Consider the following 22518-nt stretch of genomic DNA (forward strand, 5'->3'; position numbering starts at 1 on the left):
TTGATTTCCTGAAGTCTAGAGGAAGATGGAGAGCAGGCAAGGAGTTATTGTGAGAGGGTCAGAGAGAGAAACGAGAGAGAGAGAGAAAAAAGGGGGGGGGAATAAATAAATAAATCGGGGTGGGGTAAGAAGGGGAGAAGGGGCATTAACGGAAGTTAGAGAAGTCAATGTCCATGCCATCAGGTTGGAGGCTACCCAGATGGAATATAAGGTGTTGTTCCTCCAACCTGAGTGTGGCTTCATCTTGACAGTAGAGGAGGCCATGGATAGACATATCAGAATGGGAATGGGACATGGAATTAAAATGTGTGGCCACTGGGAGATCCTGCTTTCTCTGGCAGACAGAGCGTAGCGATTTCATGGGTTTGTATCTTTTGCCTGATGACAGAGGGGAGAAGAGAGAATGCCCGGGGTGAGCGGGGTCTGTGATTACTGACTGCTTTCCTGAGGCAGTGAGAAGTACAACCATAGTCTATGGAGGGGAGGCTGGCTTTTGTGATATTCTGAGCTGTGTCCACAACTCTGCAGTCCCTAGCCGTCTCGAGCAAAGGAGTTGTTATACCAAGTTATGATGCATCCATATAGGTATTTAAGTGGTTGTACTGGGACTGTCTATTGGTGATGATCACTCCTTGGAACTTGAAGCTCTCAACCCTCTTGTCCTCAGCACCACTGATATAAACAAATGGGTGTGCACCTCCCCCCTTCCTGAAGTCAATAAACATCTCTTTTGTTTTTCTGACACTTTATACTTTATTGCCGCCAAACAATTGATACTAAAACGTACAATCTTCACAGCGATATTTGATTCTGCGCTGGATTCCACTCCCTGGATTACAAATCGATGGTAAATATTAAAAACTTAAATTATAAATCATAAATAGAAAATAGAAAAATGGGAAATAAGGTAGTGCAAAAAAACCGAGAGGCAGGTCCGGGTATTTGGAGGGTACGGCCCAGATCTGGGTCAGGATCCGTTCAGCAGTCTTATCACAGTTGGAAAGAAGCTGTTCCCAAATCTGGCTGTATGAGTCTTCAAGCTCCTAAGCCTTCTCCCGGAGGGAAGAGGGACGAAAAGTGTGTTGGCTGGGTGGGTCGTGTCCTTAATTATACTGGCAACACTGCTCTGACAGCGTACAGTGTAAAGTGAGTCCAAGGACGGAAGATTGGTTTGTGTGGTGTGCTGTGCCGTGTTCACGATCTTCTGCAGCTTCTTTCGGTCTTGGACAGGACAACCTCCACACCAGGTTGTGATGCACCCTAGAAGAGAGCTTTCTACGGTGCATCTATAAAAATTAGTGAGGGTTTTAGGGAACAGGCCAAATTCCTTTAGTTTTCTCAGGAAGTAAAGGCGCTGGTGGGCCTTCTTGGCAGTGGACTCTGCTTGGTTGGACCAAGTCAGGTCATTTGTGATATTGACCCCGAGGAACTTAAAGCTTTTGACCTGTTCCACTTGCACACCACCGATGTAAATTGGGTCGTGCGGTCCGCTACTCCTTCTGAGGGAAAGATTGCTGTCATGACCCTATATCAGGAGTAGCAATGTAGTCCAGTATGTGCAAGACATTTAAAACTTACGCTGATAAAACCTGTTTCCTTGGCATTAACATATCAGACAATCTATCCTAGGACCAGTACAAGCTTTGGGCTTGTGTTGCAGCCAGTGGCACAGGGAACATTTACTGGTAGAGGGAAGAATGGATTCAATTAAATACCAGCAAATTCTGGAAGCAAACATCACACCATCTGTAAAAAAGCCGAAGATGAAAAGAGGGTGGCTTCTACAACAGGATAATGAACCTAAACACACCTCCAAATCCACAATGGACTACCTCAAGAGGCACAAGCTGGAGGTTTTGCCATGGCCCTCACAGTCCCCTGACCTAAACATCATCGAGAATCTGTGGATAGACCTCAAAAGAGCAGTGCATGCAAGACAGCCCAAGAATCTCACAGAACTAGCAGCCTTTTGCAAGAAAGAATGGGCAAAAATCCCCCAAACAAGAATTGAAAGATTCTTAGCTGGCTACAAAAAGCGTTTACAAGCTGTGATACTCGCCAAAGGGGATGTTACTAAGTAGTGCAATGCAGGTTGCCCAAACTTTTGCTTCGGGCCTTTTTCCTTTTTTGTTATTTTGAAACTGTAAAAGATGGAAATAAAAAAGTTTTCTTGCTTAAAATATTAGAGGAATGTGTCATCTTTAACTTTATGCCTTTTGGAAATCAGTTCATCTTTTACTCACTTAGCTATTCACAGTAACAGAAATTTTGACCTGGGGTACCCAAACTTTTGCATGCCACCGTATATACTCTGACACTGATGAATTCACTCCTTCAATACACGATCAAGATCTTCATTTTTTGCTTTATGCAGTGTTTTCTATTTTACACTAACTTCAGTTCATTACATATACGAGGTGACTTCTCAGAACTGTCTGTGGTGCACAGACACCTGCACACCATCTGGGACGTCATGAAAAATATTTCAGATTTCGGAGATGTTCGGATTTTGGAGTTTCAGATAAGGGGTACTCAACCTGTATGATTTTTTATTTGCACAACTTGTCATCTTTTGCACATTGGCTGTTTGTCACTCTTTATGTATTTTTTCTTAAACTACTGTATTTCTTTTTTCTCCCCTGTAAATTCCTGCAAGGAAATGAATCTCAGGGTAGTATATGGTGACATGAATTTTATAATAAATTTACATTGAACTTTGAGATTCATTTCTTGCAGGCATACAACACAGAACAAAGAAATACAACAGAATCAACGAAAAACTACACACACAGACTGATAAACAATGTGTGAAAGACAAACCATGCAAATACAAAAATAATAAAAGAATAATATGAAGCAGATGAGTTGTAGAGTCCTTGAAAGTGTGTCCGTAGGTTGTGGAATGAGTTCAATGTTAAGGTGAGTGTCATTATCTGTGCTGGTTCAGGAGCCTGATGGTTGAAGGGCAATAACTGTACCTGGTAGTGTGGGTCTTAAGGCTCCTGTACCTCCTTCCCAATTGCCAAAGGTAGTAGATGGTAACATATACGTACTTAGAAAATAAATTTGCTTTGAATTTTGAAGAACATTCAAACTCTGAAGTGACAAGCCGCAAACATTGCTTCTGAACGATGCTTTTCAACATCAGCTTCCTCAGCATTTCCATCACTAGGCTTATCCCACTTATCCTAGGTTTGTTCAGGAAAGATGGTTTCACACTGAATCAGAAATAACGTGTGCCAGTTTGAAAGGATGAATGGGCTCCAAAGTAATTTGCACCTGCATATTACTGCTCATCAAACTAAGTGCCTCAGTGCATTCAGTGATGCATTGGCGATTAGTTGTGGTTAAGGACATCAAGAGAAGGTTTTAACTTCACTGTGTGGTTTTCACTTAAAAGTGGGTCATTTTTGGAAGAATTATATCACACTCCAACTGAGTTTTGGAGAGCCTTGCTGGGAGAATGATACCTTCCCCTTCAAACTGTAACACCTTGGTCAAGGCAATCCAGTTTGGTTCTGATGGAGGGCAGCAGGTGGGCAATTGGTCACTAAGCAACACTCAGATTGATGGCTTTGATGCAGTCACTGTTCGTGCTACTGCATAATTACGGAAGATTCCTGGAATAATGCTCAAATCACACAATGTTCTGTTGGCTAATGATAAATCAATCATATGATGGCTATGATGGTAGCAATTTGCTGCCTTATCAGGTAGATGTAGGTTAGATTCTGACTCTGAATATCTGAGCACACAACTTCAGCACAGTATTGAGGGACAGCTGCCCTGGTGGAACACAGAACAGCACAGTGCAGGAACAAACCCTTCGGTCCACAAAGCTGTGCTGAACTAATTAAATTAGTCATCAAATGGCCAACTAATCTCTTCTGCCTACACAATATCCATATGCTTCCCTTTCCTTCCATTCACATGCCTACCTGAACATTTCTCACAAGTCCCTAATGTACCTGGCTCTACCACCACACCAGGGAGCATATTCCAGGCACTCACCACTCTGTGTAAAAACCTCTCATCACACCTTAAATACATGCCCTCTGATATTAGACATTTCAACTCTGGGAAAAAGATACTGTCTACTTTATCTATACTTCTAATAATCTTATAAGCTTCTTTCAGATCCCCCTTCAGCCTCAGCCTCTCCAGAGAAAACAACCCAAGCTTGTCCAACCTAAGCGGTAAAATGATCGGACAAAGTCAGCATGGATTTGTGAAAGGAAAATCATGTCTGACGAATCTCATAGAATTTTTTGAGGATGTATCTAGTAGAGTGGATAGGGGAGAACCAGTGGATGTGGTATATTTGGATTTTCAAAAGGCTTTTGACAAGGTCCCACACAGGAGATTAGTGTGCAAACTTAAAGCACACGGTATTGGCGGTAAGGTATTGATGTGGGTGGAGAATTGGTTGGCAGACAGGAAGCAAAGAGTGGGAATAAACAGGACCTTTTCAGAATGGCAGGCAGTGACTAGTGGGGTACCGCAAGGCTCAGTGCTGGGACCCCAGTTGTTTACAATATATATTAATGACTTAGATGAGGGAATTAAATGCAGCATCTCCAAGTTTGAGGATGACACGAAGCTGGGTGGCAGTGTTAGCAGTGAGGAGGATGCTAAGAGGATGCAGGGTGACTTGGATAGGTTGGGTGAGTGGGCAAATTCATGGCAGATGCAATTTAATGTGGATAAATGTGAAGTTATCCACTTTGGTGGCAAAAATAGGAAAACAGATTATTATCTGAATGGTGGCCGATTAGGAAAAGGGGAGGTGCAACGAGACCTGGGTGTCATTATACACCAGTCATTGAAAGTGGGCATGCAGGTACAGCAGGCGGTGAAAAAGGCGAATGGTATGCTGGCATTTATAGCGAGAGGATTCGAGTACAGGAGCAGGGAGGTACTACTGCAGTTGTACAAGGCCTTGGTGAGACCACACCTGGAGTGTTGTGTGCAGTTTTGGTCCCCTAATCTGAGGAAAGACATCCTTGCCATAGTGGGAGTACAAAGAAGGTTCACCAGATTGATTCCTGGGATGGCAGGACTTTCACATGATGAAAGACTGGATCGACTAGGCTTATACTCATTGGAATTTAGAAGATTGAGGGGGGATCTTATTGAAACATATAAAATCCTAAAGGGATTGGACAGGCTAGATGCAGGAAGATTGTTCCCGATGTTGAGGAAGTCCAGAACGAGGGGTCACAGTTTGAGGATAAAGGGGAAGCCTTTTAGGACCGAGATTAGGAAAAACTTCTTCACACAGAGAGTGGTGAATCTGTGGAATTCTCTGCCACAGGAAACAGTTGAGGCCAGTTCATTGGCCGTATTTAAGAGGGACTTAGATATGGCCTTTGTGGCTAAAGGGATCGGGGGTATTGAGGGAAGGCTAGTACAGGGTTCTGAGTTGGATGATCAGCCATGATCGTACTGAATGGCGGTGCAGGCTCGAAGGGCCGAATGGCCTACTTCTGCACCTATTTTCTATGTTTCTATGTTTCTCCCATTATAGCACGTGCCCTCAAATCAGGCAGCATCCTGGTAAACCTCTTCTGCACCCTCTCCAAAACCTCAACACCCATCTCATAATAGGGCGACCAGAACTGCAGACAGTACTCCTGATACAGCCTAGAGTTTTATAAAGCTGCAATGTACCTTCCTGTCACTCAAACTCAATGCTTTGACTAATAAAGCAAGAATGCCATACACCTTCTTAGCCGCCCTACATACACCCTACCAACCTGTGTAGCCACTTTCAGGGCACTATGAACTTGGACCCCAAAAGCTCTCTGCTCAATAACAATATAAATGGTTTTGCCTTTATCGGTGTAATGTTTTTATTTGACCTACCAAGATGCAACGCTTAACATTTGTCCAGGTTAAACTCCATCTGCCATTTCTCTGCCCATGTCTGCAACTGATCTATATCACACCGTATTCTTTGCAGTGTTCTACACTATCCATAACACCATTAATCTTCATACCATCTGCAAACTTACTTACCCACCCATCAATATTTTTATCCAGGTCATTTATATACAACACAAACAACAGAAGTCCCAGCACAGATCAGAATCAGGTTTAATATCACTGGCAGATGTCATGAAATTCATTAACTTTATGGCAGCAGTACAATAAAATACATGATAAATATAGAGGACAAAACTAAATTACGGTAAGTATATACAGTTGCAAGAAAAGGTTTGTGACCCTTTGCAATTGCCTGATTTAAGGCAGGGCACCTCTACAACCCACACCTCTAATCTCATGTCAGTGACTGGAATACCTGACCCCAAATAGCTTTTATAGAAGGCATTACCCCAGAGGTTGACATACTTTTTGAAGCTAGACTGTGATGGTTTAAATGGTGCACTCAGTATTGACGAGAGGTAGAACAATTTTTTATGTTATTAGTTTAAGTAGATTGTGTTTGCCTATTATGGTGACTTCAATGAAGATCAGGTCACATTTTATGAGTATTTCATGCAGAAAAATAGGTAACTGCAAACAGTTCACAAACTTTTTCTTGCAACTGTACATCTACTAAATACGTTTGTAGTTAAGTTAAAATAAGTAGCACAAAAAAAAGAAACAAAAAATAGCAAGGTAGTAGTCATGGGTTTAATGTCCATTCATAAATTGGATGAAAAGGGGAAGAAGCTGCTCTTGAATCACTGAGTGTGTGCCTTCAGGCTTCTGAACCTGCTTCCCATAACAATGAGTCCTTAATGATGGATGCCGCCTTCCTAAATCACTGCTTCTTGAAGATGCCTTAGATACAACGGAGGCTAGTACACTTGATGGAGCTGATTAATTTTCCTACTTCGATCTTGTGCAATAGCCACACTGTGTCCACCCCCCACCACCATACCAGACAGTGATGCAGCCAGTCAGAATGTTCTTCACAGTACATCTGTAGAAATGTTCAAGTGCTTTCATTGACAAACCAAATCTCCTCAAAAACCAAATGAAATATAGCTGCTCTCTTGCCATATTTATAGCTGCAGCAATATGTTGCATCCAGGTTAGGTCCTCAAAAATATTGTCACCCAGGAAATGATTCCTGCAGAATATCACTAATCACAGACCTCCAGCTAAAATAAATCCCTTCAACCACCACCCTCTGTCTTCTATGGGCAAGCCAGGTCTGAATCCAAATGGCCAATTCAATATTGGCTGATGTATCTTAATCATGCATCTTTGAGAGATCCATGTTGGCAACATTCACAGCTCTACCTACATCAATCATCTTTGTAATGCCATTAAAAAAAACTCAACCGAGTTAGTAAGACATGACTTGCCCTGCACAAAACCATGCTGACGTTCCCTAATTCAGCCATATTTGTCACATGTATATTGAAACATACAGAGAAATGTGTTCTTTGCATTAACAACCAATACGGTCCAATAACGTGCTGGAGACAAGTGTTGCCATGCTTCCAGAGCCAGCATAGTATATCCCTTATCAACAGTACTTTAGATTATGCAGTCACTGTTACTTTGCCAATTGTGGGACCTTGTTGCATGCAAGTTGATTCCTACATTATAACAATGAGTATATTTCTGGCTCTAATGTACACTGACAGCTGTGCTGACACTGTAAAGAGTGTGACATAATTGTAAGACCTTACAATCAATTTTACCCAATCTCACAGTCACACACGCAAAAAGTCAAATAGGCCTTTTCTATCCATTTCCCACGACGTCTACACCAAACTGTATCAAACTGCTTTACAAAGTACAAGAGCTGCACTAGGGTTTGAACTTGAAAGACACTTCTATGAACCTTCGTTAAGGATCGTCACCTTACCGTGGTTGAGAGGCTGGTACGTTCCTGAGATCCCAAGAGCAATACCGTCCGGAGCTTAGCTCCTGGTAGGGTCACCCATGGAGTTAAGGTCACACAGACAAAGAGGAATCCAACCAAGACCTCAACAGTGGAGTTTGCAGAAGATGATAACACATCACAACGAGAAAGAAGGCACAGGAAGGATGCAGCAGAATACCATTGTCAACTCGAGTGATCACACTACTACTAGGATTCTTTAGTCACCTGAACTAATGTGGCTCGAGTGGGGGGTGGGGGTTTGATGCTGTTGCTGCTGCTTGTTTGGAGGGTGAGAAGAGGGGAGCTTCAGGGGCTACAATGGTCTATCACTCATTCTATGGAGTCTCTTGGTTCGAGGATGTCTGAAGAGTATGAATTTCAGATTGTATACTGTAAGCAATCTCTGATGTTAAGGGAGCCGAATTAAAAGAAAGGAACTGAAATGTTGCAACCCTGGCTCCATAAAATAGAGCATGCACCATTTCAATTTGATCATGAAATTAATGAAATCTATGACCGAGTCTGCAGCCTTATTAACACTGCAATCGAAATCAGCTAATTAAACCAAGGGTTCATTTAATAACTTTAATTCACAGTCTATATTGTCAATTCATTAAGTTTTGAAAATGACCTATTATAATGAATACTTCTCAAGGAATTTAAAGACATGACCCTTACAATGATAGCCATGGATTTTGCTGGCATGGGTCTACTATCCACAATCACTTCTTCACTGCTATATCATACAAGTTACCTAGGCAGGATGTTGGGCATCATCCCTGCTGGCCAGAAATGCCATGGACTCCTGCAGTGCACTGAAAAACCCCCATCCCAAATTCAGCAGCTGTCAAATCTGAGAGAGTTTGTAACAGAAACAGAAACGCTTGACTGGAAACTCTCAACAAGTCAGGCAGCCTCCGCAGAAACAGAAACCTTATTATCATTTCAGACAGAAGGTCCCACATCAAGATTGTTTCTTTCCTCAGATGCGGCCTGACCTGCTGAGATCTTCCAGCATCTTCTGATTTTACTTCAGAATTCCAGGGCCTGCAGTTTTTAGTCCCCAATTTGCTTTTATTCTAAGAAGACAAACTTGAAGGTCTGACATGCAGGAATTTCTAACTATTAAGAACTAAGTGTTTAAAATGTTTAAATTATAGCAAATAAGCTTAAAATATATAAGCAATCAAAGCCATAGGAGAAAATCTGTGAGGCAGCAAGGTACAGTGGTGCTGGTCAATGGGACTAGGCGGATTATTAGTTTGGTACGGACTAGATGGGCTGAAGGGCCTATTTCTGTGCAGTAGTGTTCTATGACTCTAAGACTAGGCCAAATGGCATCCTCCTCATATTCCTATGTACATTATTGATCTGTTAACTACAAACGTTTGTACTAAAATGCACACAAATATCAGAAAAAGATGGAGTAGACCACGCAGATCCAAAGAGAAAAAAGTATAAATTAGGAGGAGGAGTAGGCATCCAGCTCTTCAAGTCTACATATCAATTTGATAATATTGTAGCTGATCTTCCATCTCCATTCCGTTATCCTGCACAATCACCATATCCCTTCATCTTTGCAGAGATCTGTACTTTAAATGGATTCAGTGACTTCACAGCTCTCTGGCATATAGAATTCCAAAGTTTCACTACTTCCTGCATGGATAAACTTCTCATTCCAGTCCTAAATGACCTGTATTCCTCATCTGCGACCATGAACACCCGGCTATAGATACCTCAAATAAGGGTAACACCCTCCCTGTATCAACCCTGATAAGTCTGCTCTGTCATTCCAAAAGATCACACTGAACGTGTAGCTCAAATCTACCTGCCCACTCATTTCCACTTCCTCTGATCTATTTGATGTCCAAAAATCTAATAGTTCAGCCTCGAACATGCTCAGTGTCTAAGTATCCATAGCTCGAAATGTAGAGCACGCTGAAGATTTATAATCCAGTATTCAAAATTGCTCCTCACGCCAGACAAGGTAAACAAGATGACTCGGACTTTTATCATTGAGCAATTCTTACATTCTTCAAATATAACCAAAGAACCTTCCATCAGCACAACCAGGGAAGCACTTGTTACATGCGCACGGAGTAAGAACAACACAGCAGTAGGAGTCACTTAGCCACGATACATTCTAAGCAACCTACAGTGTGGGACTGATGAACTGGTGCCACTGAAATGGAAACGTGCACACTCGAAAGCCCGCACAAACAGAGAGAGCCCTCTGTGTGTAGGAGGCCCATTCACCGCATGATCAATAGGTGCACTTGCCACGTCCTTGCATATGCACTTACAAAAACAAGATGGGTACAAACGCAAGAGATTCCACTGAAGGAAATCTTGAGCAACACACACAAAATGCTGGAGGACCTCTGTAAGTCGAGCAACATTTATGGAGGGGAATAAACAGTTGATGGTTCAGGCCGAGATGCAATGGAGGGTTATTTAATAATCAAGGTTATTTGAATAACTCGAAGAAACACAACATTTCCAATGATCTGGAATAATTTCTGGAAAACATCAACAGCATCAGATATTTGAATCATTATGCCAGAGTTGGGTCATCCAATTGCTGTCAGCAGCTGTGTTCCTCAGTGGAATTTACCATCATTTTCCTCTCCAGACCTCTACTGGCTACCTCGTACTTCAGAACATAATTAAAAGTTTAGACCACACAGATCTTCAAGCATCTTCTGCTATTCTATTCAGTCAGATCAACCTGGTCCACTTTCTTATTTAAACCCTATAGCCATCAATCCCTTTAACATCCAAAAACCTGTCAAGGTCAGCCTTCAAACTAGTCAGTAGCATTCCAGAATGGAGAAATATCAAAGATTCGTACCACCCTGACTGAAGAACTTTTTCCCAATCTAAACGCAAAATAGCACTCCCTCATCTTAAGTTAAGGTCCTCTGGTTCAGGAGTCTCAGTAGCTAAAGTCAGATGTATCAGTATTACAGTGGAGTAAAGGGAATCACAGAGGCATTAGAGAAGAGTTGGCCAGAATTGATTGGAAAAGAACACTGGCAGCGTTGATGGCAGAGCAGCAATGGCTGGAATTTCTGGAAGCAATACAGAAGGCACAGAATATGTACATCCCAGGCAAGAGGACACAATCGTGGCTAACAAGAGAAGTCAATGCCAACCAAAAGCCAACATATTAAGCACATAATAGAGCAAAAATTAATGGGAAATGAGAGGACAGGGAAGCTTTTAAAAACCAACAGAAGGTAAATAAAAAAGTCATTAAGGTAAATCAGAATCAGGTTTATTATCATCGGCATGTGACGTGAAATTTGTTAACTTAGCAGCAGCAGTTCAATGCAATACATAATATAGAAGAAAAAATAAATAAGTAAATCAATTACAGAATATGTATATTGAAAGGATTAAAAATCATGCAAAAACAGAAACAATATATATTTAAAAACTGAGGTAATATTCACGGGTTCAATGTACATTTAGGAATCGAATGGCAGAGGGGAAGAAGCTATTCCTGAATCACTGTATCTCCTACCTGACGGTAACAGTGAGAAAAGGGCATGTCCTGGGTGCTGGGGGTCCTTAATAATGGACACTGGCTTTCTGAGACACTGCTCCTTGAAGATGTCCTGGGTACTTTTATGTTTTCAAGTATCCAAGATGCGGCTAACTAAATTTATGACCCTCTGTAGCTTGAGGCCTAGTCCTCACTACAACCGAGGCCATGGTAGCTTCCCGCCATCTGGCATGCCAACAAACAAGGGAAACAGGCCTGCAGCATCTTACATTATCAATGGCCAACATTGCGCATCAACTCTGTACCAGGCAGCAATACAGTGCACACCAAATCCAGCTATTCCAGCTCCTCCATCAACTCCCTGATGGGGTAGACCTGTAGTACCTGAAGTTAAGGCCCAGGATAGTCTTGCAATCGTAAAAACAACACTTAAAAATGATAAAAACTCCTTTGGTTGGTCCCCAAGAGGCCACTGCATCTGAGTGTGCCGCCACCTGAACGGAAGATGCACAATGATCTGTACAGACTCGATGGACCTAAAGGCTTGAGTCTGTCCTGTAAGACTAGGATTCTTCAACAAATCTTGAGAGGTAATTAACAACATTGTTTGTCATATGATGCCACAAAAAATTTTACAATGTCCAGAAGGTAAGATGGATCCTTGGTTCAGTGATTCAATTGAGAAGACAGCATCTCTCACACTGTGTAAATATACCACCCAAGTGCAAACTTGACTATGCGATCAAGACTCTGGTGTGGAAACAAAACCAACAAAATTCTAACAAACCCACAAACATGCAATCAACTAAATGATTACCAATATCTTCAAAGGCAAAACTCAATCAACTTTCCAGCGTTAAAGCTACTCACCAAATCAATCATGCTGTTCTGGCTGGCTGGTCGAATATCTTCCAGAAACTCAAGGAGGTAGTATGTATACCTGTCCATCAGGTGGACCCCAATGGCAAGATCAGGCTGGTGCTATTTAAAGATAGATACAAGGTTAAGGAATCTATAATAGAAAGGTGCAAGTTTTCTATCAGTATGACAGAATTAATCATCTTAGTCTCGCCCCAAACTGTTCTCTACTGAATACAACTGATGAATTCACCGGACTCTCTTAATGGAAACAGCTGGAATCAGCTATAAATGATGCTATAAGACCATAATACATAGGAGCAGAATTAGGCCATTTGGCCCATCAAGCCAACCCTGCCATTCTATCATGGCTGATTTATTTTCCCTCTCAAACCCATGCTCCTGCCTTCTCCCCAAAACTGGTGGTGCCCTTACTTATCAGCCTCTGCCTGAAACATACCTAATGACTTGGCCTCCACCTGTGGCAATGAATTCCAAATTTTTGCACCGTCTGATTAAATTGAAACCTTAAAAAATGTGAAAAAGACTTCGGAAAAGGTGGTGGCATCTGATTTTATTAGAAAAGTTGAACAATGGGCTAACTTGGATAGATATCTTAGTAAGCATGGAATAGTTGGGCTAAAGGGCAGTTTCCATGCTATATAACTCCATAATTACTTAAGACTAATGAACTTAAACTCATTATGGACAAAAGCTGCAGTATAGGGTTAAGCAGTGGCAGAATAGCTTGAATGGAATGCTTGAATAACTGGAATAGAATAGGGCAAAGCATAGCGGCAAACACATTCAGCAACCACCAATCAGGGTTCAAGTTCCAGTGCTGTCTGTATGGAGTTAGTAAGTTCTCCCCATGACCATGTGGATCTCCTCCCACATTCCAAGGATGTACAGTTATGATTTGATTTAGTGTTCCATGGGCATGCCAGGTTGGCACTGGAAGCATGGCTACGCATGCAGGCTGCCCCAAGTACAATCCTCGGACTGCATTGCTGGTCATGCAAAATAACGCATTTCACCATACGTTTTGATTGTACTGGTGACAAATAAAGCTAATCTCATCTTAAAAAAACAGACCTCCTCCTGTGCACTAGGATTCTATGATGGTAAGAAATAGAAACATTCTTTTCACTCTATAAATTCTTGCTGTTTTTTTTTCTTTCTGTTTTTATCCCAGTTATCATCAATCATATAATTAACTGAGCTGAAAACTTACCGAAAGAGAGTCTTCACCAACCTGGCTGCTGGCTAGAGCCATAATGTTGGGCGAATACAATTTTTCATACATAGAGGCCCCCTGGCAAGTGTCAATAATGAAAAGCAATTCGTGGTACCTGGAGAAACAAATATTCATCAGTCTTACTACAGAGCTGATGCCTTGCTTCAATTCACACAGCTAGAAACCTCCGCAGGCTCCCCTAGTTCCCAGACCATTGGAGCAGAAAAGAAAACAGCTAGCAGTTCTTACAGTGATGAAGATGCTTACACTTATAGCACCCTGCATGACCTCAAGATGTTCCCAAGCACTTTACAGCTTCAGAAGCGTGTTCACAGTACTGGATAGGAAACACAGCAGCAAAATTAACACGTGGTGAGCTCCAACAAAGTGCAATAGACCAGTAGGTTACTCCACATCCACCCGGGAGCTTTGACTTAACAGCCCAAAAGTACTTAACTCTTGGACAGAGGTCAGAAGAAATGTGTAGTGCCACAGACATCTCAGTACCTCTGACCTCCTGGTGGAGAAGTGTCTGCTGTGGAGACCTTCAGGTTTCTGGGTGTCACAATCTCCCAGGACCTGAAGTGGACACCCAACGCGGACACTCTTAACAAAAAGGCTCAGTAGAGGTTGTATTTCCTACGTCAACTCAGGAAGTACAACCTGCCTCAGGAGTTGCTGATTCAATTCTATTCAGGAATAAGCCAGTCTGTTCTCTGTTCGTCCATCACTGTCTGGTTTGGATCAGCTACCAAACGAGACAAGAATAGACTCCAAAGAACCGTCAGGGCTGCGGAAAGGATTATTGGTGTGAAGCTGCCCTCGATCCAGGATTTATATGCATCTAGAGTCAGGAAGCGAGCAAGCAGCATCATTGTAGACCCATCACACCCTGGACATCACCTGTTCCAACTCCTTCCTTCTGGTAGGCACTTTAGATCACTGTATGCCAGGACAAATAACAAGAGCAGTTTCTTTCCGTATGCCATCAGTCTTATGAACACTTGAATTTTAGTCTATTATAAACCAAGTCCACCTGTACATACACAGGTATACCTCATTGTACATAGTTCACAATTATTTGCACTATTGTTTTGTTTGCTTTTTGATTCTGTACAGGGAAACCGGCAAATTCCCTGTCCACATACTTGGCGATAATAAAGGATTCTGATTCTGATTTCACACACCTGAAAAGGATTACTTCGGACCATAAGATATAGCAGCAGAATTAGGCCATTTGGCCCATCAAGTAATTGTGCAAACACAAGCAAGCTTTTGCACTGAAGCTGGGTGAGACTATAACTAGAAGTCATGGGTTAAGGGTAAAAGGTGAAATCTTTAAGGGAATATGAGGGGAATCTTTTCATTCAGAGTGAGCGACCTGCCAGTGCAAGTGGTGGATGTGATTTAAATTTCAACATTCAAGAGAAATTTGGACAGGTACATGGATGGGGACAGTATGGAGGGCCATGGTCCAGGTGCAGGTCAATGGAACTAGGCAGTTTAAATGGTTTGGCACAGACTGGATTGGTTGAGGGGCCTGTTTCTGTGCTGTAGACACTACCAGTCTGCTCCATCATTCCCTCATGACTGATTTATTTTCCCTGAGTTATATGTCCACAGATTCACCACCCTCTGGCTAAAGAAAGTCCTCCTCATCTCTGTAGTAAAGGAACATCAGAATCAGGTTTACTATCATTGACACGTCGTGAGATTTGTTTTGAAGCAGCAGTACAGCACAATACATAAAACATACCATAAATTACAATATGAAAATATATAAAATATATGTAGTGCAAAAAATGGTGAGGATATCCTTTTATTCTGATGCTTTGTCCTCTGGTCCAAGAATCTCCCACTATAGGAAGCATTCTCTCCACATCCACTCTATCTAATCCTTTCAATATTCAGTAAGTTTCAATGAGATCCCTTCCATTCTTCTAAACTCCAGACTCCCACAAGTCAGACCCAGAGCAACAAACGGTCCTCATACATTAATCCTTTCACTCCCAGGATTATTCTCGTAAACCTCCTCTGGATCCTCTCCACTGTCAGCACTTCCTTCCTTAGAGACAGGAGCCAAAACTGTACCCAATACTCTAAATGTGGTCTGACCCTGTGGATAACCAGTGCCATTCAACCAGTGGGAGACCAAGTTAAATAACCCCCAGGCTACAGTGTCCTATCCATTAAGCAGTACTCTTTTACCTTCTCTTCTGCCACATCTGTTCAAATGCATCTCCCAGCTCCACATTTGTAATTTCTTCAGAATCCTGGAATTTTAGGAATCCATTGCCACCATGCCCTTCAAACAAAATGAAAATTCTGCATGAAAAGATTGTTCTGCTCGTATCACTCCTCCCCAGGTTAGGGCAAGGTTCTGTTTTGTTCATAACGCAAACAGTTCACAAGTCAGAAATGCAGATGTGATCCAAGTTCCCTGGCAGCAGAGGATGACTGCAGCCCCATAACAGCCTGCAAATCCATCCTGCTGGTCTTCTAAACTGAGAGAGTGGCAAGGGTGTCAAAGGTTACAGGGAGAAGGCATGAGAATGGGGTTAGCCATGATGGACTGCTGGGGCAGACTTGATAGGCTAAGTGGCCCAATTCCACTCCTACATCATTATGGTCAAACAGTCGACATATGAATGGGTAGTACATAAAAGGTTCGTAACTTAGGAAGTAAATGTTAAAATAATTATTGTTTCAGGACTGATGACGAGTCTCAGTCTGAAAAGTCAACTGTTTACTCTTTTCTATAGGAGCTACCTGGCGTGCTGAGTTCCTCCAGCATTTTGCATGTGTTGCCTTTTATGTATATTGTGTTTTTGATATCCCAGATACTGGAGTTGTGCTCAAGTTCAAAAGTGTAACTCAACCACTGACCTACCCAACCTAGGGGCATTTTCAAAAAAGCTTAATGAAAAGACCTGCAGGAGCACTGTAATTGATCGAGAACAGAGGATGATTTGATAATAGTAAACAAATCATTTAGACTTGGACAAAGTACTGAGTTAGACTGGCATGGAACAGCCCAATCCATCCTAGGTATTTATCAAAACATTTTAACACACACACACAGCCTGAATTTGGCACATTTAGTTGAGTCCAATCAGGTACCACTTAGGACATTTCAAAAGGTATTTCACATCAACTGCAGATCGCTGGGCCATTAGTTTGAGCAGTTGAACACTGCTGCTGAACAATGTTATAAAAGGCTTGCATTTTCATACCTCCATATAGAATACTTCAAAACACTTTACAATCACAGAGGTACTTAGTGAACTGCAGTCATCATTGATACAGTTGTTGGTGGTAATGGGGACAAGCTCCCACTGCCCATTAAATGCTCCCAATGCTCTGTGTCTCAAATAGCTTCTGACACCCAAGTCCAGCTCCTGGCCTTCATGTGTGGCTTAGCTACTAAGCCCAGCAGAACCATTTCTACTGACAGGAGAAGGGGCAAAGGCAGGTTACGGGCACCTTAATACCAGTCCCTTCCGGCAGATGGGGCTCATCAGCCGTGGTTGACAGCTTATTTAGGAGAAGGAAAACTCTGATCTCGAAGCTCCACTAGCTTATGGCTATACCCACTCATGGGGAAGGTTTTGGGAGGAAACCCGGAGACAGAATCTGGAGCTGGAGTCTCTAAGGCAGTCCTATGTCGAGTTCAATGCTGACTGGCAACTCCAGCAACACTGCTGTCTAAGTCTCTGCCACTCCTTTAAGTTCTTCAGATGCGTGGAGAGGGGGGAGCTTTCTACATGGGCAACAGCTTGCTCTCCAGCCTTGCGTACCTAGACAGCTAGGATGCAACATCCATAGTCGACTCAAGTAGGAAACAAAACAGCCAATTTAGACACAGCTAATTTGAACAGACTTACAAGATACACGTTATACTATCAGTAATCTGTCTGCAGGATAATTATTGGCCAGGACTTCAGGGGGACATTGTGATTCAAGTTCTAAATAGTGTCATAGGCTCTTAAAAGATAAAGATTAGCTTTATTTGTCACATGTATATCAAAACTGCCGCAAAGTTAACAAATTTCACGACATATGCTGGTGACATTAAACCTGATTCTGAAAGAAAAACATCAAAATATACTGTGAAATGTGCCATTTGTGCCAAGGATGTGCTGGACACAACTCACAAGTGTTGCATGCCTTCAGTGCCAACAAAGCATGCCCACAACTTATGAGTCCTAACCTGTACGTCTTTGGAACGTGCGAGGAAACCAGAGCACCCAGAGGAAACATACACGGTCACAGGGAGAATATACGAACTCCTTACAGTGGTGAGAACTGAAACCTGGTCTTACAGCTTGCACTGTAAAGCGTCACACTATTACACCACTATGCCATTCAAACAGTGACAAGGAAAAATATTGCTAAGTCACAAACGGGTAACTATTTAGCAATACTTCTAGGTGATGATATTCCTGCGCTGCTCAACACTCACAAAATGCTGAAGGAACTAAGCAAGTCAGGCAGCATCTAGAGAGAGGTATGAACTTCAATCAACACTGTTGAAAGGTTTAATTCTCCTCTGTAGACACTGCCTGACCTGCCAAATTCCTCCCGCATTTTGTGAGTGTTGAGCATCATTAAAATTCTGTGGTCGTCATTGAGCAAGGTCAGTTAATGAGTCCTATTAAGTTAGCTGCACATACAAGTATAGCAGCTGCTTATTAGAAGTCTTGAAAGAAGAGTATCCTGAAACCAGCAACTAAACTGACAAACCCTGGATCTGAGTTAAAACCATAAGATATAGGAACAGAATGAGGCCATTCAGCCCATCAAGCCTGTTCCACCATTTGATCATGGCTGATTTACATATTTTCCCTCTCAACCTCATCCTCCTTCCTACTCCCCATAACCTCTTAACATCCTTACGAATCAAGAACCCATCAAACTCCAATTTAAATACACCCAATGACTTGACCTCCACAGCCAATTGTACCAATGAATTCTACAGATTCGCCACCCTCTGGCTAAGGAAATTCCTTCTCATCTCTGTTCTAAAGGGACTTCCTTCTATTATCAGCTGGTCCCTCCAGACTCTCTATTACAGCAAACATTCTCTCCACATCCATACTATCAAGACCTTTCAATATTCAATAGGTTTCAATGAGATCCCACCTCATTCTTCTAAACTCCAAAAAGTACAGGCCCAGGACCATCAAGTCCTCTTCATACGCTTAAACTCCTCCATTCTTGGGGCCATTCTCATGAACCTCCTCTGGACCCTCTCCAATGCCAGCACATACTTTCATGATAAGGGGCCCAAAACTGCTCATAATACTCTAAATACAGTCTGGCAAATGCTTTAGAAAGCCTCAGCATTACATCCTTGTTTTTATATTCTAGTTATCTGAAAATGAATGTCAATATTGCATTTTTTTTTTCTTGCTACTAGCTCAACCTGGATGGTGTTTGTATTCTACCACCATCATCACACTTACCAGTCATGTAGATGAGAATGTTGCTTCTGTCATCTGAAAGCAAACGCTTGGATCGGGGAGTACTGGGAGGCAGACGTCCCGTTAACACCCGCAAGAAGTTTTCAACGGTAACCTGAGAATAAAGCACAAGTAATTGAAGACAATGTTTTCCACAGTGTCCAGGTCAACGCCCTCCATTCAACCAACACTGATGAGGGGTCTCAACCCAAAACAATGACTTTTTATTCCCCTCCGTAGATGCTGCCTGACCTGCTGAGTTCCTCCAGCATTTTGTGTGTGCTGCTCTGGATCTCGTTCAGAGTTCAAAGTAAATTTATTATCAAAGTACACATACATCACCATATGCAGCCCTGAGATAAATTTTCTCTCCGGCATTCACAGTAAATTCAAAGAAACAACAGAATCAATGAAAAACTGAATACAAGACAAGACAACAAACTCCGCAAATACAAAAAAGAAAAACAAAATAATAATAAACAAACAAGCAATCAATATCGAGAACATGAGACGAAGAGTCCTTGAGAGCGAGTTCATTGGCCGTGTGTGGGAACAGTTCAGTGTAGGGATGAGGGAAGTAATTCCCACTGATTCAGGATCCTGATGGTTGAGGGTAATAATTGCTCGTATACTTTTAGCCAACACTTCAGAAATCAAGTCCTGTGATCATTTCAGTGTTGTATACAGGATATAGGGATTGTTTGGTCTTTATATCCATTTACTGAGGATTCACTGAACTGAGGAGGGAATTAAGAGTGGACGACATAGTTGCATCTGGAGGTAATTATGGGCAGACTGGATAATTGTGGTAGATTTCCATTCTTGAAGGATTTTACTAAACCACTTTTGGTTTTTCAACTGCCTAGAACCACTGAACCCCAAACAAAACACTCAACACAAATTGTGATCGGTACAGAGTGTCCCCTTGTGCCATCAATTCACCACCCTCTTGCTAAAGAACTTCCACCTCATCTCTGTCCCGAGACAGTGCCCTCTGCTTCGAGATTCCCCCACACCCTCTCAACATCCTCTCTGTCTAGGCCTCTCAATATTCAGTAAGTAAGGGAAGTGCACATCCTCTCCCATGTCAAGAAACCACCTGGGTCTAATTAAGTTTCAGTTTTCAAAACTCGGGCCAATTTGGGAACGGATGGAGTAAATTCTGATAAATACCTCTCTAATCTTCCGAGGCAATTAAAATTAGTCCAGGAGTTCCCTCTTTCACCCATCATCATTAACAGGTACTACTCTTTTGTAGAAAGTGAATTCAGCCCAGCAAGAACTCACGGAGGAATAAAATTGAAAATTTGCTCAAATTATTTCAAAGCAAGCCCCCAAAGCTAATACGAGAGGAAACAATTTTAAGGTGATTGGAGGAAAAAATAGCAGTGATATCAACAGTAATTGGTTTTTTTTTTTTTAAAAACACAGAGCTTGGAACACCCTGCCAGGGTTGGTGGTGAAGGCAGATACATTAGAGGCATTTAAGAAACTCTTAGATGGGCAACAAGATAATGGAAAAATGTAGCAGGGAAGGGTTAAATTGATCTTAGAATAGGTTAAGAGGTCGACGCAAGATTGGGGGCTGAAGAGCCTGTGCTGTGCTGTAATGTAATGTTCTACGTTTGGTTGTTTGTTTGTTTATTTAGAGATATAGCACGGAACAGGCCTTTCCCGTCCAAAGAGCCAGACTTTCTATTTAACTCTGGCCTAATCACAGGACAATTTATAATGATCAATTAACCAACTAACCAGTACATCTTTGTGCTGTGGAAGGGAAGTGGAGCATCCAGAGGAAACCCACGTGGTCTCAGGGAGAACGTACAAACTTCTTACAGACAGCACTAGAATTGAACTCTTAACTTTAACACCCTGAGCTATAATAGTGACACACTAACCTCTATGCTACCTTGGTGCCCTCAAGTTCAATCACATCCTATGTTGTAAAGAAGTGGTATAATATATAGTGGTTAGCACCATGCTTTACAGTACAGGCGACCCAGGTTGAATTCCTCCCACTATTATTAGGCACATGATAAAATAGGCCATAGTCAGCATGGTTTCCTCAAGGGAATATCTTGCCTGACAAATCTGTTCCAATTCTTTGAAGAAATAACAAGGTTAGACAAAGGAGAATCAGTTGATGTTGTGTACTTGGATTTATAGAAGGCCCTTGACAAGGTGCCACACGAGGCTGCTTAACAAGTTATGAGCCCATGGTATTACAGGAAAGATTCTAGCATGGATAAAGCATTGGCTGATTGGTAGGAAGCAAACAGTGGGAATAAAGGGAGCCTTTTTTGGTTAGCTACCAGTGGTAAGTGGTGTTCCACAGGGGTCTGTATAGGACCAATTCATTTTACGTTATATGTTATTGATTTGGATGATGGAATTGATGGCTTTGTTGCAAAGTTTGCAAATTATATGAAGATTGGTGGAGAGGCTGGTAGTTTTTAGGAAATAGAGAGGCTCCAGAAGGACTTGAACAGATTAGGAGAATAGGCAAAGAAGTGGCAGATGGAATACAGTGTTGGGAAGTGTACGGTAGAAGAAATGAAAGGGTTGAGTATTTCCTAAGTGGAGAGAAAGTACAAAAAACTGAGGCGCAAAAGGACTTGGGAGTCCTCGTGTAGGATTCCCAAAGGTTAGTTTGCAGGTTGAGTCTGTGGTGAGGAAGGCAAATGCAATGTTAGCTTCATTTAGTCAAGACGACTAAAATATAAAAGCAAGAATGTAATGTTGAGACTTTACAAAGCACTGGTGAGGCCTCACTTGTTGGAGTATTGTGAGCAGTTTCGGGTCCCTTAACTTAGAAAAGATGTGCTGAAACTGGAGAAGGTTCAAAGGAGGTTCACAAAAATGATTCCACGATTGAACGGCTTGTCAAATGAGGAGCATTTGATGGCTCTGGGTCTGTATTCACTAGAATTCAGAAGAATGAGGGGTGACCACATTGAAATCTATCCACAATGGTGAAAGATATTCCTCCATTAATAGAGTGAATGTGGAGAGAATGTTTCCTATGGTGGGAGAATCTAAGACCAGAGGACACAGCCTCAGAATAGAGGGGCATCCTTTTAGAACAGAGGTGGGGAGGAATATCTTTAGCCAGAGTGGTGAATCTGTGGAATTCTCTGCCGCAGGCAGCTGTGGAGGTCAACACTTTATGTGTATTTAAGGCAGAGGTTGATAGATTATTGATTGGTCAAGGCATGAAGAGATACAGGAAGAAAACAGGAGATTGGGGCTGACAGGAAAATTGGATCAGCCATGATGGAATGGCAGAACAGACTCAATCAGCCAAATTACCCTAATTCTGCTCCCATTTCTTATGGGCTTTTGATCTTATTAGATGAGCAAACACAAGCAACTTTCACTCCACACACAGCATCACAGTACAATAAGGAATCTGACCTCGTAGCCTCGGTAGTCAACCTCCACACTCTCTCCATATACATTCAGCTCCATGTTCCTGTGGCTGAAGATAGTGGCAGGTTTTGGGTTCCTTGGGTTACATGCCATGTCATCAGCGAGCATCAGTACAATGTGACTGAAAGAGAAATAAGTTAGCAACTAGATTCAGTATGCAGCTGATGGTTTGAAATATAGG

At 42.1% G+C, this 22518-nt stretch overlaps 1 protein-coding gene across 3 annotated transcripts in view; it reads right to left on the reverse strand.

Annotated features, from left to right (window-relative positions):
- Positions 1-22518, reverse strand: part of pigk (phosphatidylinositol glycan anchor biosynthesis, class K) — a 191481-nt gene that overhangs the window by 152654 nt on the left and 16309 nt on the right. For all 3 annotated transcript variants that reach the window (XM_063064721.1, XM_063064720.1, XM_063064722.1), the window contains exons 4-8: positions 22323-22458; positions 18912-19023; positions 15655-15751; positions 13444-13561; positions 12222-12332 (exon numbers count right to left, since the gene is read on the reverse strand). In XM_063064721.1, coding sequence (XP_062920791.1) covers positions 12222-12332; positions 13444-13561; positions 15655-15751; positions 18912-19023; positions 22323-22458 — 574 coding nt within the window. The remainder of the gene's footprint in view (positions 1-12221; positions 12333-13443; positions 13562-15654; positions 15752-18911; positions 19024-22322; positions 22459-22518) is intronic.

The sequence above is a fragment of the Mobula hypostoma genome, chromosome 12, assembly GCF_963921235.1.
Source record: "Mobula hypostoma chromosome 12, sMobHyp1.1, whole genome shotgun sequence".
In the NCBI taxonomy this organism is placed as follows: domain Eukaryota; kingdom Metazoa; phylum Chordata; class Chondrichthyes; order Myliobatiformes; family Myliobatidae; genus Mobula; species Mobula hypostoma.